Genomic DNA, 26048 nt, shown 5'->3' with positions numbered 1-26048 from the left:
CCTCTGTGGCTTAGCCTGGCTGCTGCCCCCCCCCCAATCTGGTCTCCCTTCCCCAACCTGGCTGGGGTGTAGTGGTTAGGGGAGGGGAGGGGAGGAGCAGGGAGCAAGGACTCCTGGGATCTTTCCTTGCTCTGGGAGCAGAGTGGGGTCCAGTGGTTAGAGCGGGGGGCACCTCAGATGCAGGACTCCGGGGTTCGCGCCTGGCGCAGGGAGCAACACCCAGGGTGGGGGTGGGGGACAGGGCAACTTGCCCAATGGTCCCTGTAACTTACCACAATTTGGGTCCATGCCCAGCAGCTCGTGTAGTCATGCTCAGGGGCAGAGCTGCCCCGGGGCCCAGCATGCACGGAACAGGGCCTGGACACCTGCCCCTCTCCCCTGGCGGCTCCCCCAGCCAGAGCCCCCCCCTCCCCCCTCAGGCCAGAATGGAATCAGGCACCCACAGCCCCCCAGTCAAAGCCCTGCAGCCAGGCCCTGGGGCCAGCCACAGGCCTGGGGGAGATGCAGATATGGGGAGACACACTAGGGAGCAAGGCCTGGACACCCCCCCCCGCAACTTGTGTCCACCCCCTGTGCCTGCTGCCGGGGAGCGAGCGTGCCCCAATGGTGTACAGAGGGGCCAGGCAGGAGTGCGGCCACCTCATGCCGTCATTCACAGGGCACGCACAGCCTAGGGCTCGGCTGGCCCTCCGAATGCACGTGCGTGCACACGCGCGCACACACACGCACACACCCACAGCTCAGCCTTCCCCTCAGAACACACCCACACAGCCCCACCTCAATCTGAACACGCACACACAGCTCAGCCTCTCCCTCAACACACACGCACGCACGCACACAGCTGCTCCCTTAGAACACACCCACACAGCTCAGCCAGCCCCTCAGACACACACAGGGACACGGACACTGACACCTGGGAGCGGGACCCTTCCAACTCTTTTGAGCAGTTGTCATGTTTGTCGGCTTTTCCCGCGGCCGAGCCGCACACACACAACATGGAGCATTTCCTTTGAAAAATAGTGGGGGCGTATTGCACAGGGGCTCTGGGGGCACTGGGCCCTGTAGAAAATACTTTCCTCTATATACAGATATGTGCAGAGGCAGGGCGGGGGAAGCTGGGTGCTGCAGAGGGCCAGGAAGAAAGATGGCTGCTTGGCATAGAGAAGGGTGTCCCCCAGGGAACAGGGGGGCTCCCACTTGCAGAGTGTGGAGCACTGGGGGGGGCCCTTGGCCAAGGGGTTCAGCCGGTGCATGGCACTGAAAATGGCAGGGTCCCCGTGGCCACCGGAGGGGGCTGCGAGCAGGGGCAGGGCCTGCAGTTGGGGTCCCCCAGCAGATTTGGGGGGACAGGGCCCAGTACACAACAGGGGGGCGTGCTCAGGGCCAGACTCCAGTCCATTCGCAGGGCGGGCCTTAAGGGAGGGTGTTGGGCCCAGGGAGCTGACCCCACCCCACCCCTCCCCTCCCCATGGCGCAGGGCCTGTGAGCAAGGGGGGCTGGGGCAGCAGCCAGGGGGAACCCTGCGCCCCATGCCCCGGGGGAGGGGCAGCCAGCTCCACAGCAAAGGGCCAAGCTGAACCCATCCACTGATTAAATGGGGGGCTAAGCCGCTAACATCCCCCTCCAGCTGCCCTGCATGGGGCCTCCTCCAGCCCCACTGGTTAACCTACGCTGCAGTGGGCGGGGTTTACTGGCCCCCAGAACCCCCCCTCCCCCACTGGAGGAACCCCTCAGAAGTTTGGCCCAGCCTGCAAGGGGTGGGAGGGACTATAAAGACCCCCCCCTTTTGACACCAAGATTCCATGAGGGTGGAGCCACAGTAGGGATGTGGGGGAGGGGTGGCAGTAGATAGTTCACACCCCCTTTGGTTCCTGCCATGGGGCCGGGCGCCAGACACCCCAAGGGGGTTGTTATACCCCCAGTGGGGGCTGATTCCCGAAGTAGCCCTGCCTAGAACCCCGCCCAGGTTCTCCCTCAATCCCCCCAGCTCCTAATACTGGCAATAGCCGCCCCGCACCCCCACTTTGGCCGGCACAGCGCCCGGGGGGTGGGGGGCGGGGACAGGCAGGCGGGAGCACCTGGCTGGGGGTTTGGTTAGCTGGGGGGTGGGGGGTCAGAAAGGGCTTTAAAAACAGGGAACTCCCCCCTTGTCCTGAGAGATCTGTGCCCCTCTCCTGAACCAGGGTCTCATGACACCCCATCTCCACTAACCCCCCACGCAGGGGAGGGGGCAGCATTTCCTGGGGGGGCAGAGAGATGCACACCCCTCAGAGGCTGGGAATCTGCCACCCTCCCCCCGGCTTCTGACAACCAGCATCACTGAAGCAGCGACAGGAACAACTGTGAAGACCCACAAATAAATAACGCCCGAGGGGCCGGCTTTCGCCAAGCCGGGTGTGGGGGCACCAGGCACCCTGAGCGAGGGGCCTGCGCCGATTCTCAGAGCTTAGGCGCCCCCCCGCCGGGAAAGGGGGGTGTGGGGGGTACAAGCAAGGGCCGTGCCTGGGCCTGGTCCTAGACCCCCCACCCAGTGCGCTGGCAGAGGGAGCTGGGCTGAAGTATGGGGTGCTCCCTGGCAGGGGGAAGGGGGGTTCCCTGCCGCGCGTGGAGGGCGTCACTTGGAGAGTTTGCTGATGACCCGGATCAAAGCTGCATTCTCGTCTTTCAGGCGCTGGTTATCGGCCTTCAGGTCCGAGAGCGCCTGGAGGGCGGGGGGGGGAACAGATGGGGGGAGGGGTCAGCACCTGCACCAGCCCAGCTGCACTGGTATCCCACCTGCTCCCTTCCCCCACCCCGGGGGCCACGCCTGCCCCCTTCCCCCACCTCAGGTCAGCCTCAGGTCAGCCCCGCCTGCCCCTTCCCCCACCCCGGGGGCCACGCCTGCCCCCTTCCCCCACCTCAGGTCAGCCTCAGGTCAGCCCCGCCTGCCCCTTCCCCCGCCTTGGGTCCGCCTCCCGTATCCCGCCTCCTCCCTGCCCACAGGGCCCATTCAGGCCGGTGCTCAGCTCATTACCTTCAGCTCCTCCTCCAGCTCGGCCGCCTTTCGCTCCAAGGCCCGGCGCTCCTGGGGGGCCAGAGAGGGGACGTGAGAGACAACGCACGTCTCCAGGGGGGTGGGGATCAGGGGACCTCAGAGCCCCAGAGCAGAGTGAGGTGGGGGCTGGGGGCAGCGCCAGGTACTTACAAATCTCTCCAGCTCCAGGCGTGCTGGGCGCTCGGCAAACTGCTCCTGCCTCTGCTCAGGACAGAGCAAGGGGTGAGCGGGTGCCCCGGGAGGGGACAGGCCCTGCACGCCCGCCCCCACCCCAGCCAGCACCCTGCCCCCCAGGCCAGCTCCCCTCTCGGCTGGATGGAGGCTCCACCCAAACTCCCTCCCCCATCCTGGCCTCCCACCCGGGGCTGTGCAGCCCCAGGAGACGGGGCAGGTGACTCAGCTCACAGGCAGCCAGGCCCTGGCCAGCTACGTGCCCGGCTCAACCTTGGCGCCACTCTGGGCGGTGGGTGTAAGTGCAGGGAGCTGCCAGCAGGGGGTAATGTGTGGGGCAGAGACATTGGCCATGCAGGGCCCCCTCCTTGCCTCACCCTGCACAGCCCAGTGCTCCCTGCTGAGCCCCACCCCCTCCACAGCCCAGTGCCCCCCACAACTGCCCAGAACCAGCTACCCACGGCCCCCTGGGCCCATCCACCCTGGTACCCCCCACTCCCTGCCTGCCAAGGCACAGAGCCCTCAGTGGAGCTCCCCAGGGTTCCTGTCAGAGCTGCGGGCATCTGAACAGGGAAACCGGTGGCACCCCTCCCTCAGGGCAGCCTGTCTGTCTGTCAGACAGGGACAGATGCTCCCACACCACCAGGGACGCACTCGGCCCCCTCAATGCCGGGGGGGCACAAGGCTGCCACCCGCCTGTGCTCATCGGCTCTCCCAGAATCCTCTGCAGTGTGGCAGCGACTCCTGGGGGAGGGGGCCCAAGCAGCTGGCGGGAAGGGGTGAAGGGCAGGGCCCCTCCCCACCTCAGCCCCTCACCTGGGTCACCCTCTCCAGCTCCAGCTTGATCTGGGTCAGTTTCAGCTGCGTCTCTTGCAGCTGCTCTTTCAGCTTCTCGTTCTCCACCTGGAGATCTTCATAGAGCTGTAGGGTGGTGGGGGCCCACAGCTGAAGTCCTGTACCCCAGCCCTCATCCCCTCCTGCTCTGACCACTAGCTCACACTCCCCTCCCAGACCCAGGAAGAGAACCCAGGAGTCCTGTACCCCAGCCCTCACCCCCTCCTGCTCTGACCACCAGCTCACACTCCCCTCCCAGACCCAGGGCTGAAACCCAACAGTCCTGGTCCCACTTCCCCATCCTGCACTAACCACTAGGCCCCACTCCCCTCCTACAGCTGGGGGTGGAACCCAGGAGTCCTGGCTCCTGGCCATGTTAGTGCATGGAGAAGATGAGATGTGACAGCAGAAGCCCCTGGATGCCTGCCCAACCTTTTTGTAGCCATGCTCATCCCCAGAGCTGCCCTCGCTGTTGAGCCTGGCATAGCCGCAGGCCTCCGTCCGGTTGGGCAGGAGGCTGTTCAGGTGGTCGGACACGCTGCTGAGACAAACACATTGTTACTGCAAAGACGAAAGTGCCCCCCCACCAACTCCTGGGTTCTCAAAAAGCACCGAGATGCAGCCACCTCTGGGGCACTCAGCCGCCAGCCTCTCGTTTGAAACACAGCTGTGTCAGAGCACCCCCTGCTGGCCACTGCTGCTCCCTGCCACCCAGCATCCCCTGCTGAGGCCCTCCCACCACTGCAGCGCCAGGCTGGGACACAGGGGCCAGCCCTGCCTGCTGGCGGTCTCCCTTCTGGGGTGAACCCCCTCACTCCGTTAGTGTCTCGCACCCGTGGTGAAGCTGGGGCAAGGTGGGGCCCGACCCCCAAAGCCCCGGCTGACAAGTACCTGGATCCTGGGGTGGTGTCATTCAGCTGCTCTGGGTCCTCGCTCTCATCACCCTAGAGAGAGGCCAAGTGGCAGAAATCCCCGGGCCAGGCAGGAACCAAGGCCCCCAGGAAGCAGGTCCCCACCTCCCAGTGTTTTCCTGCTGGCCAGGCTACCAGCCTCCCATATCCCAGCCCCACCCCCTGTTATTTCCTACAGAGAAGCCATGCCCAGGTGCCCACCCTGGACCAGCCCTGCGCTCACCTCGGCAGCGTTCTGCACCATGCCTGTGGAGCGCCGTTCCCGCCGGCCTTTCCGGCGGTCCCGGACGGCCAACCGGTTCCGCAGCTCGGCCTCCGCCTCAGCGCCCAGCCCCAGCCCCAGCCCCTCTGGCTCCGGCCCTGAGACACAGATGGGGCAGGTCAGGGCCAGGTGAGTGCCAGCCCAGCCCCACACCCACAGCACCTGGCTCAGCCTCTCTGCTGGGCCCTTAATGCAGCCAGCAACAGGAGTCCCACGGATGGGACAAACCACAAGGGGTTAAGTCAGGTGCAGCTCGAGAAGTCCTGCTTGAACAGGGGAGAAAACCCAGGAGTCCAGGCCCCACCTGCTGTAACCACTAGAGCCCACTCCCCTCCCAGAGCTGGGGAGAGAATCCAGGAGTTCCGGCTCCCACAGCCAGCACTACCCTGGGCTCTGCAGACATTGGGGAGCAAAGCAGGGGCCAGGGCTGCCCTCAGCTGGTCACCTCCAGGGCTGTGAGGTCTCTGGGGGCAGGTATCAGGGAAAATGCCTCCCCAGTTCCGCAGGGGCAAGGCTGGACACAGGGCAGGAAACCTCCCCAACACACACAGGCAGGAAGCTGCTTGGCTCCCACGCTGGGAACCCCGTGGAGGAGAGGGGGCCGGGGGGGGACTCACCTCTCTTCACCTGAGCGGGGACCATGACGGGGTTCACAGTGTAACCGGAGGAGCCCTCAGGAGCGGCTGCGCGGCAGCGCCGGGGTGAGTCCTACAGAGGGGGAACAATGACCCAGGTCGGGGGTGGCCTGGAGAAGACCTGGGGGAGTTCGGGAGAGAGACCCACAAACCGCTCCTGGGGAACAGCCTCAGACCCACAGCCCCCTCCCTGTCCCCCAACCCCCCGATCAGACCCACGGCCCCGCCCTCCCTGCCCTCCCCCCAAGCCTATACGGCCGGGGAAGCCCTCCGCACACACAGCCCCGGTGTCCGAGGGCTCCCCCCCCCCCGCAAGGTTCCACTGGTTAACAACGAGCCCCAGCTCCGCCCCTCCCTCACCGTGGCCTCCAGTGGCTGCATCCCTTCTCGGTCCCGCCTCTCCTCCTCCCCGATTCGCTGCTCTGCAGCCCTGGTGTCCGCAGATCGGCCAATAGTCTTCTCTGCCTCCTTCAAGTCAGTGAGAGTGACCCCCTGTCAGGGAAGCAGGTGCGTCAGGTGGGGCTGGGACCTTGGCATGGCTGGAGCAGTCACCGGCTGGGGTGGCAGTCATTGCTGATGGGCCCACTGAGCCCCCAGCCCCACAGGAGGTGGGACAGAGCCACAGCACCCACAGCAGCACAGACCAGCCCAAACCTAGCGACAGAGCTGGGAAAAGAACCCAGGAGTCCTGGCTCCCAGCCCCTGCCAGAGCCTGGAGAACCCAAGAGTCCTGGCTCCGAGCCCCTGCACAGCTCCAGCCCCCAGCCCCTGCCAGAGCCTGGAGAACCCAAGAGTCCTGGCTCCGAGCCCCTGCACAGCTCCAGCCCCCAGCCCCTGCCAGAGCCGGGAGAACCCAGGACTCTGGGCCACACTCCCCAACCACTGGACCCTGCTGCCTTTGGCAGGAGTACCTGGGTGGAGCGCCGGGACTGTCTCATGAGACGCGACCGGGCCTTGCGCTGCGACTCCGACTCCTCGTCCCTCACGGGCGTCTGATACGACCTGCTTGGAGAAGGTGGTTAGTAAGAGCAGCCAGAGCAGGGACCGCGCACCTGTCCCAGGATGCGGCTCTTCTGGGGTGGAGCAGGGCCGGGCACACTGGGATGGTCTCAGGATGCGGCTCCTCTGGGGTGGTGAATGGGCCTGTTACTAAACCAAGCACCACAGCAGGCTCCCCTGCACCAACCGTGCTCTGTGCCCACTGCCAGGGTAGGACCCGAGTCCTGGCTGGGCAGGGTGCCTCAGCGCTGGGCAAACACCCCCCCTCCCTCCCAGAGTCCGAGCCCACTGGGGCCCTGGGCTGTGCCTACCTTCGGCGCTCGCGGGGGTCAGTGCTCAAGCTGCCAGTGCTGGAAGTGGGGGAGTGGCTGGGGGCAGGACCCACGTCCATTTTCATCTGCAGGCCGCCTTCCAAGCTGCTGCTGGGAGGGCACATGGAGAGGGAGCATCAGATGGCAGGGGCGGATCGACCAGACACAGTGCCAGCCTGGGGACCCCACCCTCTGCCCTCAGCTGGGAGAGGGCCCAGGAAGTCTGGCACTCAGTTCTGCTCCAACTACTAGTCCCCACTTCCCTCCCACAGCCAGGAAGAGAACCCAGGAGTCCTGACACCCAGTCCCCCTCCCACCCTAGATCCCCCTCCCCCCCTAAGTCAGGGAAAGAACCCAGGAGTCCTAGCACCTAATCCCCCTCTCAACCTAGATTCCCACCGCCACTCCTAAGAGCCAGGGATAAAACCCAGGAGTCCTGGCACCCAGTCTCCCTCCCACCTGAGCTGGGGAGAGAACCCCGGAGTCCAGGCTCTCGCCCTGCTCTAACCACTACCCCACCCCACCGCCGAGCCAGGCCAGGCCCCGGGTGACTCACGCTCGGCGCGGCTCTGCGTCGGGCAGGGTGAAGATGCGCCGGGTGGGCGTCGGCGGGACCCGGGCCAGGCGCGGCTCCTTGCTCTGGCAGGCAAACCGAGAGGGTCCCTGAATGTGTGGGCCACAGCTGGGCACACAGGGCTACGCCGGCCTCCAGCCAGGAGGGAGCAGTGCCCAGCACACAGCTGGGTCCCCTCGGGGGCTGGAGGTCGGTCCCTGCGGTAGCAAGGAAGGTAGGGGGAGGCGTAGGGGGAAAGGAAACAAACAGGGTCTAGCAGTGAGAGCAGCCTGGGGCTTGGAATCCAGGACTCCTGGGTTCTCTCTCCAGCTGTGGGAGGGGAGCGAGGCTCTAATGGTGGGCGTAAGGGGAGGGGCTGGAGCCAGGACTCCTGGGTTCCACCCCAGCCCTGGGAGAAGAAAAAAGTTGGAACAACAGTCATGAACCAGGGAAATCAAGGAACAAGAAACAGACTAGAGAAGGGGGCAGAGTTAAGGGGAAAGCACAAGGCTGGAGAACAGACGCCGGGACTGAGGGCTCCAGCGGGCTTCTACGTGACCCCAGCTCCCCAGTGCTGTGGGGCCCCCAGGGGAGCCCCCCGGCAGCTCCAACAGCCGCTGCTGGAGCCTGCCACGGGCGCAGCTCAGGGGCATATAAGCAGGCAGGTGGGCTGGGGAAGGAGGCCGCTGCCCTATGGGTGGAGCCTCCTACCGGGTCACCTGATGAACTCCCTTCCTCCCGACTGGCTAGCTCTGCGGCTACGCTCTTATTGGCTAACCCCTGGCCAATCAGAGTCCTGTTCCACTTCTGGAGGACTTCCCAGAGGTCCTGCGGCTGAGGGGAGGGAAAGCGGGAGACGTTAGTGGGATGGACGGACGGACAGACAGACCCCGGCCCTCCCACAAAGCTCTGCAGCCCCGTCCTCCCAGAATCCTCTCTGCTGCGCCGCTTGCAGCCGTGAGCGCATCGCATGGGGGCCTCGCTGGAGGCGGAGCCTGGCGACCCCCCCCCCCGCCACGCCCCTCACCTTCTCCTCAGCGTCCAGCCGCGGGCTGGAGGCCGAGCGCTTGATCCCGGTGTCCTTGAGGGGCCCCTCGTCCAGCCGGGCCTCCTGCAGCACCCCGAAGCTGCCCGTCTTCCGCAGCCCCGCCCTCCAGGCAGGCGCTGCCGAATCATCCGGCGCCCCGGCGCGGCTTGAGCTGCCGGAGAACTGCGCGGGGGGGGGCGAGAAAAGGGGGGAGGGGAGATGGGGGGCAGAGGGGGCGGAGTCAGGACGGGCGCAGGGAACTGAACCGGGAGGGGAGGGCACGTCACGGGAGGGGATCGAAAGGCAGCGGCTGCTCTAAGCCCGGGGGGCGGCTGCCCCATGTTCCCCTGAATACCCCTCCATACCCCCACTTCTTCCTAACTCCCCACATCCCACCTGTCTCCCCTTAACTCCCCCATCCCCCACCTCCCAGCACCCCCCCCCCCCATCTCCTTGCTGCCCCTTACCTTCCCCAATGCCCCCACCCCCATGCTCCTTGCCCCACTGACCCCACCCCCCACCTGTTGATCCCTCCTGTCCCTCGGCTCCTCCACTGCACAGAGATGGAGATGGATTAATTAGCGCCCCCCCCCCCCGACATCGGCCTTTGATCACCTTGCACGCTAAGCTAGAGATAAGAAGCAGAGTGGGGGAACCGTAGGCACAGATACTCCTTTCCTGACCCTCCACCACACCACAGTAGGAGCAGAAAAGCAGGATCCACCCCCTCCCGCCGGCTCACAGTCTATGGGGCCAGCATTGCTAGAGGAATCGCTCGTCACTTTCAAGCACAAAGAAGGTGAGCGAGGAATTAACCGGGTTCAGATGGGGGCAGCAGCCTCGTCCCCAGAGAAGGGGAACTGCACCCCCCCCCATGCACATGAAGAATGGGCGGCAGGAGGGGTCTGTCAAGGGAGATGCTGCCCCCGGCTTTCCCTGCCCCCTCCCCCTGGAAGCTGGCACCCCCTGCTGGGGAACAGCTCCTTCCCCAGCCATGGGACGTCCTGTAAGCAAAAGGCTCCCCCTAGCACCTGCCCTCCCTCCACAACACCGCCAGTGGGACCCCCCCACCGTGACACCAGCCGTCCTCCCCAAGCGGTGGGAACGGGAGAGGAGCCTGAATTGGCGCCGAACGAAGACAGCCAGGAGGCAGAACAGCAAACGACTCTGCGGCAGGGGGCCGAAACTGGGCGAGTCCAAGGGGGAGAATTGGCCGGGAGGAGTCCAGGGCCTCAAACAAGCAGTAAAGCCCCCAGGCAGCGGCATGCCAAGCCCGGTACGCTGGGTGGCCAGGGCTCCTGGCTTTCAGAGGTTGCCCTGCCACCCTCCAGTGCCGGCGGATACCAAGACATGGGCAGAAACCCCAGAGACTGGGCAGACCCCAAGATCCTCAGGACGACGGAATCTTGGCGTCAGATGGGTCCCTAGAAGCCAGGGAGTCCCTCTGCCACAGCCAGGGGAACCCCAGAGGTGCCGCGCAGGGTGAAGGGAGTGAGGGTTTTTCCAAGCCACAAAACTCCCAGACCGTCACCAAGCTCCAGCGAGAGCGGCTGGAACTCAAACGGGGGCGGCTGGCAGGATATGCTGGAGCAGGCAGGGAAGGAGAAAAGGTCTCGAGGGGCAGATCCGCCCTCCACACAGCTCCAGCATCCCCGCTCCTCCCGAGGGGCTGGGAATGGAACCCAGGAGTCCTGACTCCCTCCCTCATCCCCTGCTCTAACTACTAGATCCCACTCCCCTCCCAAAGCAAGAGAAAGCACACGGAGTCCTGGCTCCAGCCACTCGTGCGCTAACCCCCATTCCCCAAGCCCCCCAAGCCAGGGAGAAGACCCAAGAGTCCCGACACCAGTCATGGGTCCAGCCAGTGGATCAGCCCCCAGGAAAGGCCTCGGCCGAGGAGAGGGCGCAGAGGCTCTTGTGCTGGGGGGGGATGGGCAATCGCTCACTGTGGCTTTTTCGCCCCCCTGCGGGACCAGGATGATGCCGGTTTTGCGTAAGCTCTGGCGCCACAGGGAGGGCCCCAGGGGGTCCGGGGTGGGCAGCGCGGGAGGGGGGCAGGCCAGCTGGGACTGAAGGTGCATCAAGGGAGGAGGCGGGGGGCCAATGGGGCCAGGATCCGAGCAGCAGCAGGACAAACACGGGGTGGGGGTCGAGGAAGAAACATAGGGCAGAAATAGAACAAAATCCAGATGCGCCCAGAACAGAGGGGGCGGGGCCAGAATAGAGAAGAAGCGGGGCCAGGGCCCCTAGCTCATGCAGAGGACAGGGCTGGATGAGAGCTCTAGGTTCAGGGACCCCCAGCCCTGCTCCTGGTGGCCAGTTTCAGCTCCACCCCAGCATCAGAGGGGAGGAAGGACAGCGGGTAGCAGGGTTTGGGTCCAGCTCCAGGAATGGGACAGGCTCTGCCCCCTCCGGGGTAATCAGCGAATCATGGAACAAGAGCCAGCAGCTTGGAGCAGAGAAGGGGACCGTGGGTGTCACAGGGGCCTGCAGGGATCAGGGCCCAGATCGCATGGGGGTGCACTAGACGAGGGTGAGAACCCAGGTGTCCTGGCTCCCGGCCCCTCCCCACCACAGATCCCACGCCCCTCACAGAACTGGGGACAGAACCCAGGCGTCCTGGCTCCCGGCCCCCCAGTGGCACTGCCACGAAGCCAAAGGCTGTAATGTGGTCGGGGGAGCCCTCACAGGGACAGGGCGTTTGTGGGCTACAACTAACACAACACAGCACCTTCCCTGCAAAGCAAAGGAAAACCTGTCTGACACCACGTCCCCCACCCCTCCACAGCCATAGCCATGCCCCCGCAGTCCCAGTCACGCCCCCACAAGGAAGCGGGTACCAGAAGGAATCAGCATCATTCAGGGCCCAGAACAACCCAGCCGCGGGGGGCCGGGAATAGGGACTCCTCGAAGTGCAAGGAAGGGGTCGGGAGGGGCCTCACCTTCAGACCCATGGGTGTGGGAGAGACAGGGGGCAGGGCGACCCCGTTCAGGCTGCCACTCTCTGCCGGGGGGGACTTCGTGGGCTCTGTGGGGGGGACAAAGGAAGTGGGGGTGAGGTGGGTGCCTAATCGCCCCTGCCCCCGCCCAGCCCTCCCCCCAACCTTCCACCTCTTCCCTCCACCCCCAGCTCCGCCCCCAACTTGACCACTCCCCCACCCCTGGCACCTCCCCTGCAAGCAGCTCAGCCCCACTAACTCCACCTACCGGTGGCTTTCTCTGGCCCCTCCCCCTCAGAGGCAGAGCTGCTCTCCTCCTGCCCCGGCGCAAGGGGACCCAGAGTTTTGCGCTCCTTGGACTGGTCCTGCACCGAGATCTTCTCCCGGCTGCTCATGCGGCACACGGAGCTCCTGGGGGAGGAGGGCGGCCTGTGAGGCACCTTACAAGCAACTGGCCAAGGGGCCGCACCCCACGGCCGCAGAGGGGAGCTCAGAGCCAAGCCCCACCTGCTCACAGGGCCCACTCCCGACCCACAGCCCCCCCCAGCCCAGCCCTGGGGCCCCCACTCCCGGCCCACTCCCGACCCACAGCCCCCGACAGCCCGGCCCTGGGGCCCCCACTCCCGACCCACAGCCCCCCCCCCAGCCCGGCCCACTCCTGACCCACAGCCCCCCCCAGCCCAGCCCAGCCCTGGGGCCCCCACTCCCGACCCACAGCCCCCCCAGCCCGGCCCACTCCCGACCCACAGCCCCCGACAGCCCGGCCCTGGGGCCCCCACTCCTGACCCACAGCCCCCGACAGCCCGGCCCTGGGGCCCCCACTCCTGACCCACAGCCCCTCACAGCCCGGCCCACTCCCAATCCACAGCCCCGGGGCCCCCACTCCTGACCCACAGCCCCCAGCCTGTTGCACACACCGCCTGTGCTTGGCACTGTACACCAGTGGCTGCTCGACGCTGGTATCTATCACAGCCTGTTTGAGGTGAGCTTCTTTCTTGCTACGCAGCTAAGAAGAGATGAGGCAGCTCCATCACTGTGTTCCAGGGACTTCTGTGATCTGCCCCCATCCCAGCCAGCCCAGCAGGGAGGGCTCCAGGCAGGATCGCAGAGCCGGCAACAACCCCATTAGGACCCCCTCATTTGTGGGATTGGGGGCCTTGGCCTCCCCAGTAGCCTTGCCGGGGTGGTGGGGGGAGGACAGGGCCGGGGGGGGGCAGGAGGGGAGAACAGGGCAGAGCATGGTGGGGGGACAAGGTAGGAGAGGAGAACAGGGCAGGGGGATCCAACTCACATCCTCTTGCTTCTTCTGCAGCTCCTCCAGCAGGCTGAGCGTGTCCTCGTCCGCAAGGTCACATGGCCGCTGGCCCTGGGGGGGGGGAAGGGGGGGGGTCAGGGGGGCCCCCGGCCTCCCTCTGCCCCAGACGCCTGGCCAGCTCCAGCCTCTGCTCCATCCCTGCAGCAGCCGGGGCCATTTACTGCCCTCCAACTTCCCCGCCCCCTCACCACGTTGTTGAGCGTGTCCATGTCGCAGAGATGCTCCACCAGCAGGCGACAGGCCTCCTCCACCCCCCAGTGCGCAGCCGCGTGCAGGGGCGTCCAGCCGTCCTTGTCCCGCACGTTGGGGTCGTAGCCAGCCTGCAGGAGCAGCCTGCACAGGGGAGGGGAGAGTCAGGGTCTCCCCTCAGCCTGGGGAGGTATGTGGGGCCTAGGGGTTAGAGCACGGGGGGGGGGGGGAGGGGCTGGGAGCCAGGACTCCAGGGTTCTCGTCTCAGCTCAGGAAGGGACGTGGGGTCTAGTGGTTAGAGCCACAAGTCAGGAGAGACTCCCGCTTCCTACCCATACTAATCTGGGGCAAGCCACGCTCCTCTCTGTGCCTCAGTTTCCCCAGCAGTGACTACGGGCTGAGGCGTGGGCAATGCAGGAACGCTCACATCCCCCAGCTGCGCCCCCGGGGTTGCTGCCCCAGCAGGAAGGCTGGGCTGGCTCTGAACTGGTCTCACGAGTCAGGGGACCTGCGATTCCCACACACTGACTGGGCCCTAGGGCGGAACCGGGAGTCCCTCTGGCCTGCCAGGCTGGTCGGACCGGGTGGGGCAGCACAGCTCAACCTTGGGGCCTGGACCAGGCCCAGCAGCCGGAGCAGTTCCCTTGGCACAGCCCTGCCAGCCTGTGTGTGGTAACGCCTGGGGAGAAGGGACCTGCCAGCCGGAACCCACAGCCAGGCCGCAGACTGGCCCGAGCGGGCGGCCGGGAACCCGGGCCTGGCCCCCACCTCATGACCTCGATGTAGCCCTTCGCAGCGGCCACGTGCAGCGCGCTGGCGCCCGTCTTGGGGTGCCGCGTGTCGTCGATGCGGCCGGCGTTCAGCCACTGGCGCGTGTCCTGCAGCATCAGCTCCTCCTCCTCCCGCTTGGCGGCCGCCACGTCCACACCTGTGGGGGGGGGGACCGGCAGCGGGGCTGGATGTTTGCAGCCCCACCCCCCACCCACCCCTCCCTGCCTGCAGCCCCACCCCACCCACCCCTGGCCCCTCCCTGCCTGCAGCCCCGCCCCCACGCACCCCTCTGGCCCCTCCCCACCCACAGCCCCACCCCCACACACCCCTCTGGCACCTCCCTGCCTGCTGCCCCACCCCCACCCACCCTCTGGCCCCTCCCTGCCACAGCCCCGCCCCCACCCACCCCGGCGCACCCAGGGCCCCACCTCGCTTGGCGATCTCCTCCCGCAGCAGCGCCTCCATCCCGTCATCCTCGGCGATGTCGAGGGGAATGTCACCGTCGCTGTTCACTGCCGCCACGTGGGCGCCATGGGCCAGCAGGTACCTGGGGACGGGCAAGGGTGTCAGACCGGCCCCCCAGCCACAGAGCACCCCCCCCCCACCAGTTCTTTGCACACGCTCAGTGCCCAGTGCTGAGGGGGTTGGAAGACACCAGCTTCTCCCAAGGGAGGAGAAGGCACCTGCCCCCTTGTGGGAAGGAGCAAGACACTGAAGGGGGGGACCAGAGATGGGAGCAAGGGACAGAGGAGAGGAGGAAGAATTTGGGGTGGAGGGAGCAGAGCAGAGGCGTGGGGGAGGGCAGAGGCCAGGGCTGTTTGCAGGAGGGTGGGGAGTGGGGGAGGGCAGGGACCAGGCCTGGCCCGGGGGAGGGGGAGAGGGCAGAGATTAGAGCTGGGGGAGGGGGAGCCCAGGTGGGGGATTACGCAGCACGTGACCAATGGGGATTAGCGCCCCGTGCTGGGGATTAGGGCTCACTGGGCGGCGGATCCCAGGTACGGAGCAACAACGCTCCCCATGCGGCCATGCGGCCGGCAGCAGAGGAGACACCCAGGCGCCATCCAAGTGTCCGCAGCCTGCCCCACCCCCGATCTATCCCGCGCCCCAGGGGATGGATCGGGGGCAGGGGGATGCCAGGGCAGATGGGCCTGTAGCACCAGCCACCTCCCAGCCCCACTCACTGGGCGATCTCCTTGTAGCCGCAGGAGGCGGCGACATGCAGGGGCGTCCAGCCCTCGTTGTCGGCCTGGTTCACGTCGGCTCCGTTCTCCACCAGGAACTGCACCACCTCCAGGTTCTCGTCGATACACGCCTGGGGGGGCAGAGACTGAGCCGACCCGGCCCCCAGCTCTACCCACAAGGCCCCGCTCCCCTCCCAGACCGAGTGCAGAACCCAGGAGTCTGGGCTCCCAGCCGAGCCCCACGCACGTTCCCTCCCACACCCATCGGCTGGCCCTGGAGCAAAGCAGCGCCGGGCCGGGCCGGGCCAGGTTAACCAGGCCTTGCATCCCCGGGGACACGGAGGAGGAGGGAACGTGGGATCCAGCGTCAGCCCCGGCTCCCAAAGCCAGGCTAGAAATAGCCGGGCAGCACATCTCCAGCCAGCGCTGAGCACGCAGTGAGCGAAACACCAGCAGGCGGGGGCAGCTCAGGTCCAGAACAGGAGCGCGCCCCCTCCCCTGCACCCTGCCTGTGCCCCTCACTCCCGACCCGCAGCCCCGTCCCCCCCACCGGTGCCCCCACTCCCGAGCTGGGCCCCTGCCCTACCTGTGCCCCTCACTCCCGACCCACAGCCCTGGCCAACCAAGCCCTGGGCTCCCATCGTCCAAGCACAAGCCATTCAGGGGAGTGCAGAGAACCCCCACCCTCGTCCCCAGTGGGTCTGGGTAGCACCAATCGTGGCTGGGTGCAGGGGGCACAGTGCAGCAACAGGGGGTCCCTGTCTCTGGCCAGGGGGGAATGCCGTGAGTGACACCCCCCCCCGGGTGACAAGGATCCCTGCTCCCAGCCAGCCCTGGGCCAGATGCTGCAGGTGGCCCAGCCAGGAGAGGGGCACAATGCAGCAGGTGGAGGGGGTGTGAGGAGGGGCCAGAGCGGGTGCTGGGACGCTCCGTTCTATGCGGCTGAAATGGTGAGTGGTGCATGGGCTGAATATGGGCAGCTTTCATCTCCTGCAGGGCAGGGGCAGAGCATCACACCGCCCCCCCAAGCAGCCTCTGGGGGCTTGGAGACCAGTTCAACAATGCGCAAAGGGGGCCTGGAAGGAGTCGTCTCAATGGAAGATTAAGGCAGTGGGGGGCCAAGAGGAGGGGCCATGAGGACCCTTAGGCACCATGGCCCCCCAATGCCATGGTCTGGAAAGCTATGGGGCACCCCGCTCTCCTGGGAAGATGAAAACAGGGGAGGATCCAAGATGAAAATGGGGAGCGCTAAGACTCACCCCGTGTCCCAACTCTCATGCTCCCAGGGTGTGTAATGTGGGGGATCGGGGGGCAGTACCACTGACTCCAGGCCTGCCCCGCTCCCCTCACACCCCCCTGCCTACGTCACGTCTCAGCCCATCAACACTGCAGGGTCGGGGGCAAGGGGCACCGAGCAAAGTAAACCGCCCCACGCAAGGAGCACCGCAAGGGGTGAAGGGGGCCCTGCAGGGGGCTGCCGCTCACTCCCTCCCCGCAGCAGGGCTGCCGCCGCCGGCCACACAGGGAGGAGCTGGAGGCGGAGGGAGGCCGGGGTCCAGGGAAGGAAGCCAGCGCCGGCCGGGAATGAAGTCATGGAAAGTCGGGGCGGGCGGGGTAGGGGGACAGCAGCTCCTCTGATGAGAAACCCAGCGCAGGGCGGGGGCCGGCGGGGGCCTTAAATAACCTCCCGGGCGGGGCGGGGGGAGGGGGCAGGTGGCCCGGTCTGAGCGAGTGAATGGGACAACCCAGCCCGGGCGGATCTCCCACGGGTCTCCCACCCGCTCTGCCACCCGCCAGCGGGTGCTTGTCCGCGGGGCGCCGCGCCGCTGTTTCGCCCCCACCCGCCATAGAACCCAGGCGTCCGGCCCCGCCCCCGCCGCCCCCCGCCGCACCTGGTGCAGGGCGCTGATCCCGTCCGCGTTGGTGCCATTGACGAGGCCGGGCTCGGGCGCCCCCCCGGACCCCCCCCGCAGCATGGCCCCCGCCTCGCCGAGCTCCCCCCCCGCGCACGCGGCCAGGAACTCGGCGGCGCGCTCGAAGCGCACGGCCCGGGCGCGCGGCGGCCGCGGGGGGCAGGGCGGGGACGGCGCCGCCTCCCACTGCCGGAGCTGCTCCCGCCGCCGCTCACGGGCCGCCGCCGCCGCGCCGCCGTCCGCCGCCATCTTCCCGGCGGGCCGCCCCACCCCCGCCGGCTTCCGTACCCGGCCGGGCACCGCCCACCTCCCCGCCGGCTTCCGTGCCTGACCCCGCCCCCTGCCGGCTTCCGTACCGGCCCGGCTCCGCCCACCTCCCCGCCGGCTTCCGTACCTGACCCCGCCCCCTGCCGGCTTCCGTACCGGCCCGGCTCCGCCCACCTCCCTGCCGGCTTCCGTACCTGACCCCGCCCCCCGCCGGCTTCCGTACCTGAACCCCGTCTCCTGCCAACTTTCGCCTCTGCCCGCCTAAGAGCTTTCGCGTGGCCCCGCCCCCACTTTCGTACAGCGTCGCCTCCCCCGCAGCGCTGCAGAGAGCGACAGGCGGAAGGCGGCAATGCGGGACCGGATGTGTCGGTGTCTGTCCCACGGGAGCCGCGTCCGGCAGCGCCCGCCCCCCGCGGCGCCAACGGCCGGACGGTGACAGCGCTTCTGGCGGGGCGGGGCGGGTCTCGCCCCCGCCCGGGTCTGCCCGTCCTTCCGTGAGGCGCCTGCGGGGGCACAACCGAACCGCCCCGCCCCCCACGGAACACTCGGAGGCAGCGACTGCGCGGGACGGGGCCGTTTTATTGCGGGGGGGGGGTTATCCCCCCGGTCTGGTCGGCGGGGCCGCGCCGGGCTCATTTCCAGCGGCCGCCCAGACGGCCCTTGGCCGCGCCCTTCTTGCTGCGGGGAGAAAAGGGCGGGCGTGAGAAAAGGCACCGCGGGCTCACCCCCGTCCTCCCGAGCCCCGCCCCCTCTTGCCGGGCTTCCCCGCAGAGCCCCGCTCCCCGCCCCCGCGTCGCCCCGTTCAGCGTCCCACGCGCGGCCCTCTAGCCCCGCCCCCGGTGCCCCGAGCCCCGCCCCCTCCTGGCGGGCTCCCCATTCCCCATCCCTCCCCACTCGGCCCTAGCGGGAGATGTGGAGCTCGGGGGCTACTCACAATTTCTGCGCGTGGCTGATGCGGTTGTACAGGACGTTGATCTGCGGGGGGGGAGACGAGCCGGTCATTACCCAGCTGGGGGGCCGCGATCCCACCCTAATGGTCTCCCAGTAGGGCCCCGCCCCGCCACCGCCGAGCGCCCCCCCCCCCGCACCTCGTATTTCTGGCGTTTGAGTTTCTCCATGAGGTCGAACTTCTCCGACTCCAGCTGGTGGATCCAGTCGTGCAGCTCCTTGGCCTTCTCCCTGCGGGGCAGAGCCGGGGCCGTCAGCGTGGGAGGGCTGCCGGGTAGAGCCCCTGGCGCCCAGCGCCCCATACAGAGCGGCTGGCCTGTCCCCAGGGACCGGAGCTCCTCCCCCGGGGCAGCGTGGGAACAAACTGCAGAGCAGCGCGGGAAACGGGGCACGCGGGCCAAGGGGGCACTGCTGGGAGAGGTGGCGGGAGGGTTTTTTCCCTGGGGTTTGGTTGAAGTGTTTCCTAGTGTCCTGCCATAACCCTAGGTGTGTGCCTCAGTTTCCCTAGGCACAGCACCAGTGCACAGCCGTGAGGGGGGGTTTGCTGGGATGACTTCTCACACCTACACAATGCCTCTCCATCCTACCATTGTAATCCAGGCAACCAGGCGACACTGTTCTTCCCAGGAAACAGGACAAAGTTGGGCGGGGGGGTCTGGCCTGTGTGAATTGGAACTGGGCTAGGGAGTGGGGCAGTCTCCTCGGGCTGCGGGGGTGGGCAGCAGGGCCTGGCTCTGGGTCCCCCTCTAGACCCCTCCTCCTAGGAGGGATGGTACTGACAGCTTCTGGTTCCTGTTCTGACAAGTCTGTTCCATGCTGTGTCCCTGTTGCCTCATAACCCTCCTGTTCTCCCAGCGACTGAAGAGTCCCATCTGCCTGCGCGCGGGAGCAGGGCCTTTAACCCCCCGCCGCCTCCCATGGCAGGTGGGTCCACCAGGGCAGCGTGGGAACAACGTGCAGAGCATGATGGGAAACCGATGCTCATGACCAAAGTAGCAATCAAGGTGCTGACCCCGCTGGACCATGGGAAAGGGGGACCAAGTGCAGAGCATCATGGGAAAGGGGAGCATAGCTAGTCAAGGCAGCTAAACCCAGAGAATCACGAGGAGGGGAACAAAGCAGGGCATTATGGGAAACTGACACCGGTGCTGGAGTTCGCCAACAGATTGGTCACCCCCAAGGGATCATGGGAAATGGGAGCCAAGCCCAGAGCATCATGGGAAATGAAGTCCTCTCAGCACACCCCCCAAGGCTGGTACCTCAGCTCATCGTCCCGCATGTTTTCAATGTTCAGGGGCTTCCGTCGCTCAGCCAAGATCCGGTTCTTCATCTCCCGGCCCGTCTGCCGCTTGCCCCGCTTCTGCTCGGCCTGCAAACAGGGCACTGGGGTGTGTCAGCGGGGCTCCCTTGGGGGCAGCGCCTCGGGGGCGGGGGCTGTGCATAGGGTCTCATCCAGCCCTGGGACACGATGCCCAGAGGTGGCAGATAGGGTGGGGGGGGGAGCAGCTGGTGATTCCAGACCATGACCCGTCCTGCAGCCTTGACTGCAGAACACAGCCCTGCAATGAGCCCCCTGCTGTGCAGAGCCCCCCCCCCGGCCCCATCCTGTCCCCCCTCACCTTGACCAGGTACCCGCCGAAATGTGGCATGTTGGACAGAACCTTCTTCTTCTTGGCGTCGTCTTCAGCCCGTTTCTTGGCCTCCTCCTCCTCCTTGCGCAGCTTCTCTTCCTGCGGGGCGGGTGTCAGTGTGGGGGTGTCAGAGGGGGGGCAGAAACTGGACGGGTCGAGCCCTCTCCCGCCAGGGCATCGGGAGGACTCACCGCTAGCTTGGCCTGGCGCTCGCGCTCCTTCTCCGTCCGGAAGCGCACCTGCTCGTTCCGCTCCGCACGACGGCGCTCCTGTCACAGGCCAGGGGCAGGGCAGGGCTGGATGCCTGCTGGGTCCCCAGCCTAGCCCACACCGCCCCTGCAGACCCTGGTCTGGCCCACCCACCTGCCACCCTGCCGCCTGGCCTGCCTGCCGCCTGAGACCCCTGGTCTGGATGGGTGACCCTGCGCCCCCCAGCCTGGCCCACCCGTCTGCTACAACCCCTGCCTGCCTACCCCCTGTGTCCCCCAGCCTGGCTGCCCATCTGCTGTGCCCCCACAGCCTGGCCCACACCCCTCCACGCGCAGCCCCTGGTCTGGCCCACCCACCTGCCACCCTCCCACCTGCACCCTGCACCCCCACCCAGCCTGGCCCACCTCTTACCCAGAGCCCACTGTGTACCCAGCATGCCCTGTGTATCCAGTCCCCGCCCTGTCTCATGGACCCACTGACCCCCTAGCACTGGCACACACAGTGGCCCTCTCGTATCCCCCAAACCCTCCAGAACCCACAATCCTCTCCATCAGGGCAATGAGCTCCTCCTCCTCCTTCTTCCGCTGCTCGAAGTGCACGTCGATGAGCGTCTGCAGCTCCAGCAGATCCTTCTCCATGCGCTTGCGGTGAATGTCCTGGGGCCACGGAGAGCGAGTAAGTGGGGTGCCCCTGGGGGGGACGCCCAGGTGGGCCAGAGCCTGGCATCCTAGCGCCCCCTGCTGGGCCAGAGCCTGGCACCCCAACGTCCCCTGCTGCCTGCCCCCTGCTGGCCGCCTCAGCTCCCAGCACTCCTCGGTCCCCCACTCCCTGCAGCCCAGCGCCCCCCTGCTGCCCTCCCCCAGATCCCTGAAGCCCTGTGCCCTCTAGGTTATTGACTGACTGCCAGGGGAGGGCACCCCAGTGACCCCCACCCTGCTCCCCTCAGCCCAGTGGAATCTCTTCCAGTACTCACATCAAAGTCCACTCTCTCCCCATCAGGGATCTTTGGGGGAGCCAGCTGGGGAACCATCGGCCTGCTGGGGTGGGGGAGGGGTGACAAATAAGACTGAGGAAAGGGGTTCAGCTTGGGAATGTTCAGCCACCTCTCCCAGCCTGGGATGTGGCACCACTGGGGTGGAGCACGGGGGCTGGGTATATGGGGACCCCTCCTCCAGCCCTGGCATGCGGCCCCTCTGGGGTGGAGCGCAGCGGCTGAGTATACAGCCTTGCTCAGCGCTTTGGGACAGCAGCTTGTCCAGGCTGCAGGGTTTCCAGGCTGCTCCCCAGAGATAGGAGAAAGCTGGGGACCCCCCACTTGGACCTCCCCCAGGTACCTGAGTTACCTGGGTTTCGGGCGTTCCTCTTCTGTGAAGAGAACAAGACAGATGTTATAAGACAGAGGGGGACAGCTTGTGAGGGGTGGGGGACACCCCAACCCTTGTTGCAAGAAAGCCCCCGACGCCCCCTGTCTCCAGCTGAGCTGCTGGGGGCCGCCCTATGGAGGGGGAGAGCTGGTGGGGGGGAAAATGGGGGAGGGGTGTCCATGGACAGAGGTCCCCAGGGTCGGGGGGGAGTCCTGGCTGTTAAGAAAAGAAAGGAAAAAAGGAGGGAAGAAAACTGCACCCCTGAGAAGGAAGAAAATCTGTCCGGCTGCGGGGTGGGGGTTTCCATGAAATAGCCACAGGTAAGGACTGGGGGGCTGGGAGGGCACAAAGTCCTTCCAGGGGAAGGCGGGGGGGGGGGGGGGCACGCGAAGGGTTAGAAAAGAGGAGAGAGGAAGGGCCTCCCAGAAGGGGCCTGGGGGGAGGAGGGGCTCCTCAGCCCTGGGAGCTGACCCCCACCGGGGGGGTCTCCTGTGAGTAGGTTTAGAAGCGAGTGAGCAAACTGCAGCTGCTGTGTCTCTATGCGGATAGAGACTCATATACATTCAGCGTCTCCCCCCCGCCCCCCTCTTCCACAGGGGTGGGGGCTGAGATCAGAGCCCAGCCCCACTGCAAACCGGAGTCACTCCGGACCGACCCCGGGGCGACGAGTTCAGACGTGCCCCGTGAATGTATATTGGGTTGCGGCATGCGCTGGGGGCTGAGCGGTATCGCATACGGCTGGGGGGCGTATCGATACCTTCTTCGCTCCCGCCCGCTCTGCGCGCCCCGCGCGTCACGGATACATGGGCGCGCACGCCTCGCCCCCATGTATGGGACACGTGCGGCGCCGGCCGCGCACACGGGGTCATGGAGCCCAAGTATATATCCCAGCCCGGCGCAGCCGGCCAAGGGGGTCGCCCTGCTCGGCCCTGGGCTGAGATATATAGAGAAACGCATGGCGGGGGCGGCCGGGCCGGGCAGAGCTGGGGGCGGGTCATGGGGTGGAGGGAGCTCCGGCCACTAGGTGGCGCCCTAACTCCATGCTGGTAACTGGCAAGGCCTCAGCATCCCCAGCCACCCCCCGCACCTACCCAGCCACCCCCCATCCATCCACCTCCTGCACCTACCCAGCCACCAGCCACCCCCATCCAGCCACCCCCTGCACCTATCCAGCCACCAGCCACCCCCATCCATCCACCTCCTGCACCTACCCAGCCACCAGCCACCCCCATCCAGCCACCCCCTGCACCTACCCAGCCACCAGCCACCCCCATCCAGCCACCCCCTGCACCTATCCAGCCACCCCCCATCCATCCACCTCCTGCATCTACCCAGCCACCAGCCACCCCCCATCCAGCCACCCCCTGCACCTACCCAGCCACCAGCCACCCCCATCCATCCACCTGCACCTACCCAGCCACCCCACATCCAGCCACCCCCTGCACCTTCCCAGCCACCCCCATCCATCCACCTCCTGCATCTACCCAGCCACCAGCCACCCCCCATCCAGCCACCCCCTGCACCTACCCAGCCACCAGCCACCCCCATCCATCCACCTGCACCTACCCAGCCACCCCGCATCCATCCACCTCCTGCACCTACCCAGCCACCAGCCACCCCCCCATCCAGCCACCCCCCATCCATCCACCTCCTGCATCTACCCAGCCACCCCCCATCCATCCACCTCCTGCACCTACCCAGCCACCAGCCACCCCCATCCAGCCACCCCCTGCACCTACCCAGCCACCAGCCACCCCCATCCATCCACCTCCTGCACCTATCCAGCCACCAGCCACCTCCATCCAGCCACCCCCTACACCTACCCAGCCACCAGCCACCCCCCATCCAGTCACCCCCTGCACCTACCCAGCCACCCCCCACCCCGCATCCAGTCACCCCCTGCACCTATCCAGCCACCCCCCATCCATCCACCTCCTGCATCTACCCAGCCACCAGCCACCCCACATCCAGCCACCCCCTGCACCTACCCAGCCACCAGCCACCCCCATCCATCCACCTGCACCTACCCAGCCACCCCCCATCCATCCACCTCCTGCACCTACCCAGCCACCAGCCACCCCCCATCCAGCCACCCCCTGCACCTACCCAGCCACCAGCCACCCCCATCCATCCACCTGCACCTACCCAGCCACCCCACATCCAGCCACCCCCTGCACCTTCCCAGCCACCCCCATCCATCCACCTCCTGCACCTACCCAGCCACCAGCCACCCCCATCCAGCCACCCCCTGCACCTACCCAGCCACCCCCATCCATCCACCCCCTGCACCTACCGAGCCACCAGCCACCCCTCTAGCCACCTCCTGTATCCCTCTGCTCCCTTTGTATCTACCCAGCCACCCCTCGATCCCTCCCCCCATTCAGCCATCCCTCCCGGATATCTACCCAGCCACCCCTCCATCCATCCATCCCCAGCCAGTCCTTCCCCCTCCCTCCCTCCACTGCATCCACCCAACCCCGTCTCCACGCCACCACAGCCCCATCCATGCATCCCTCCATCCCCAGCAACCCCCTGAATCCATCCGTCCACCCCCCCTCCATCCCCATCCCACTTCCCCATCTACCCAGCCACCCCTCCACCATCCATTATCCAACCCCTGTACCCAGCCACCCCTCCTTTGTATCTACCCACTTGCCTCCTCTATCCAGCCTTCCACCTCAGCCACCCGCTCCCTCCACCCACACGCCCCCCCCCACATCTGGACACCCCCCCCCGTAGCTGTCCATTTCCCTCCAACCACTCCCTGTGTCCATCTGTCCACCTGCAGCTGTACTGGATTGTGCAGACAGATGGGCAGATGGGGGATACCTGACAGGCCCCAGGCTCTGGGGGGTGCTTTATCCTGGGGAGGCACCAGGGGCTTGGGGGGCCCAGCCCAGCTCTGCCCATCCCCAGCCATGCCAGGGCCGCCCCCACCCTCGTGGGGGGGCAGGGGGTAAGCCCCGTGCCCCCCGGCTCAGGGGCATTTCTCCAAGGAGGAAGCGAAGCAGGAAAATACCTGGCTCTGCAGCTGGCTGGGGCTCCTCAGACACTGCACGCAGCCATGGGGGGTGGGGGTGGGGGTGAGGGATTGGAGGAGGGGAGCAAGCGCAGGAGAGAAATGGAGAGGCAGTTAAACCAAGACAGCCTGGGTGGGGGCCTGTTAAACCCTCTTACTCTTTAGTGGGGGTCAGCCCCTGTGCCCCATCCACTATCCCTGCCCATCCCCCTCCCCCCCAGGTACCCCCCAGTACATTCACAGGGGCTGGGAGGGGGCAGGGCTGAGGGGAAATGGACCCTGCCAAGATGCAGTGGCAGGAGGGGGCAGAGCCTTGCAGTGATGCAGTGAAGGTGGAGGAAAGAGCCCTGTGGTGCCATGAAAGGGAGGGGGAAGGACCCTGCAATGACACAATTTTGGTCGGGGGGGGCAGCCCTGCAATGATGCAGTGGGGAGCAGATGGGCCATGCAGTGATGCAGTGGGAGGAGGGGGAACAGCTTTGCAGTGATGCAGTGGGGGCGGGACACAGGATTGTCCAAGCTATGCCCACCCTGGTTGAATTGCCCACGGATACCCGTCCTCCCCAGCCACAGGGGTAGCAAGAACCCTTCAGCCGACAAACTCGATGGGAAGAAGCCTGTGAAAAGAAGGACTGAGGGGTGAGAGAGCTAACGTGATGGGAACAAAACCCAGGAGTCCTGGCTCCCAGCCCCCTGCCAGCCTCTGCTTCCATCAAGTTGCTTGTTCATGACGCCAGCTGGGCTGAGGTGTCCATTCCTGGTGACCTAGAAGAAGGCAGGGTGGGTGTCCCCACAGCACAGGGTGTGTATTTGCAGCAATCTCACCTTCCTCCTCCTCAGCTGGCTCCTCTTCTTCAAACAGAGAGAGAAAGAGGCATTAGTGCTGGGCTCTGTGTCCTGGGGGGCAGATCTCAGGGGAACAAGGGTTAGGGGGTGTCTGGCAGGAAAGCTTGGGGGTGGGAGATTTGGGGAGGGGGTGTTAGGCTGGATCAGCAAAGGTTAAACAGTCAGCAGGTGGGGTAATGTGGAAGCAGCCATTAAGGACTTTTCAAAAGGGCACAGCCATGGTGAACAAGGCCATTCTAGGTAGGTATCAAAGCCATATTGTGTGGCCTTGAACCTTTAATCCATTTGCCTGCATTGTTGGAGATTCAAAGAACAGCTGCTAAATGTGTCTCCCTTTTCTGCCAACTACCGGCGGGATCAAATCAGCTTGCAGACGTTGCGTCCCAGTCCTGTCCCCTAATGTGCTGTCACTGTTTTCTAGTGACTCAAAGAACAAATCTGATTACCCGGATGGGACTTGTGCAATAACGTAATTGTCCACCTGTAAACCTACAATTCCACATCACTTCAGCTACAAAGGGACCTACTGCCTGACCCTGACCTCTCAGGCCCAGATAAATGTTAACCAGGCAGGTCTGAACCAGAGGACCCAGGTCTCCAGGCTGGCATTTGCTTTAGACCTGGACAGTCTCTGAGACGATAACCCAACAGCTGGATCCCAGACAGCCCTAATGTCAGCCTGGGGCTCCTGATCTGCAACCAGGGAAAGTTGCTGGCA

General features: G+C 66.2%; 2 protein-coding genes across 7 annotated transcripts; both read right to left on the bottom strand.

Moving 5' to 3' along the window:
* Positions 1-1586: 1586 nt before the first annotated feature.
* Positions 1587-17298, bottom strand: PPP1R12C (protein phosphatase 1 regulatory subunit 12C). 6 transcript variants are annotated; one of them, XM_075015935.1, is made up of 23 exons: positions 17025-17298; positions 15133-15263; positions 14380-14498; positions 13949-14108; positions 13180-13324; positions 12968-13042; positions 12594-12682; positions 11945-12087; positions 11680-11765; positions 8738-8920; positions 8422-8544; positions 7714-7796; positions 7158-7268; positions 6759-6849; positions 6208-6339; positions 5830-5920; positions 5174-5310; positions 4931-4983; positions 4472-4580; positions 4022-4126; positions 3185-3235; positions 3014-3064; positions 1587-2701 (listed from the first exon to the last, which is right to left on the bottom strand). In XM_075015935.1, exons 1-23 carry the CDS (start codon positions 17292-17294, stop codon positions 2615-2617), a joined length of 2625 nt encoding a protein of 874 aa, XP_074872036.1. In that variant the 5' UTR covers positions 17295-17298; the 3' UTR covers positions 1587-2614. The 6 variants fall into 6 exon arrangements, 5 of the variants coding, with proteins under 5 accessions (XP_074872036.1, XP_074872037.1, XP_074872038.1 ...); XM_075015936.1 differs by having other exon boundaries at positions 4472-4577; XM_075015937.1 differs by having other exon boundaries at positions 7158-7265.
* A 562-nt stretch (positions 17299-17860) lies between these two features.
* Positions 17861-25334, bottom strand: TNNT1 (troponin T1, slow skeletal type). The gene is made up of 10 exons (XM_075015976.1): positions 25310-25334; positions 21445-21466; positions 21075-21138; positions 20641-20757; positions 20083-20160; positions 19880-19990; positions 19520-19629; positions 18401-18491; positions 18247-18287; positions 17861-17990 (listed from the first exon to the last, which is right to left on the bottom strand). The coding sequence occupies exons 3-10, from the start codon at positions 21129-21131 to the stop codon at positions 17945-17947; spliced, it is 651 nt and encodes a 216-aa protein (XP_074872077.1). The 5' UTR covers positions 21132-21138; positions 21445-21466; positions 25310-25334; the 3' UTR covers positions 17861-17944.
* Between the last annotated feature and the right edge of the window lie 714 nt (positions 25335-26048).

This window comes from Carettochelys insculpta, chromosome 22 (assembly GCF_033958435.1).
Source record: "Carettochelys insculpta isolate YL-2023 chromosome 22, ASM3395843v1, whole genome shotgun sequence".
Taxonomy (NCBI): domain Eukaryota; kingdom Metazoa; phylum Chordata; order Testudines; family Carettochelyidae; genus Carettochelys; species Carettochelys insculpta.
This window is presented reverse-complemented; position numbering and strand designations above follow the sequence as displayed.

Coding starts and splice junctions, on each gene's coding strand:
- PPP1R12C (XM_075015935.1), bottom strand. CDS start 17,294: ATGGCGGCGGACGGCGGCGCGGCGGCGGCGGCCCGTGAGCGGCGGCGG. Junction 13,325..13,948: donor GGCTACATCGAGGTCATGAG/GTGGGGGCCAGG, acceptor TCCCCTGTGCAG/GCTGCTCCTGCAGGCTGGCT. Junction 12,683..12,967: donor TGCAGAAGAAGCAAGAGGAT/GTGAGTTGGATC, acceptor ATCTCTTCTTAG/CTGCGTAGCAAGAAAGAAGC.
- TNNT1 (XM_075015976.1), bottom strand. CDS start 21,131: ATGGTTCCCCAGCTGGCTCCCCCAAAGATCCCTGATGGGGAGAGAGTG. Junction 20,161..20,640: donor TTGCCCTGATGGAGAGGATT/GTGGGTTCTGGA, acceptor GGCCTGTGACAG/GAGCGCCGTCGTGCGGAGCG. Junction 17,991..18,246: donor ATCAGCCACGCGCAGAAATT/GTGAGTAGCCCC, acceptor TTCTCCCCGCAG/CAAGAAGGGCGCGGCCAAGG.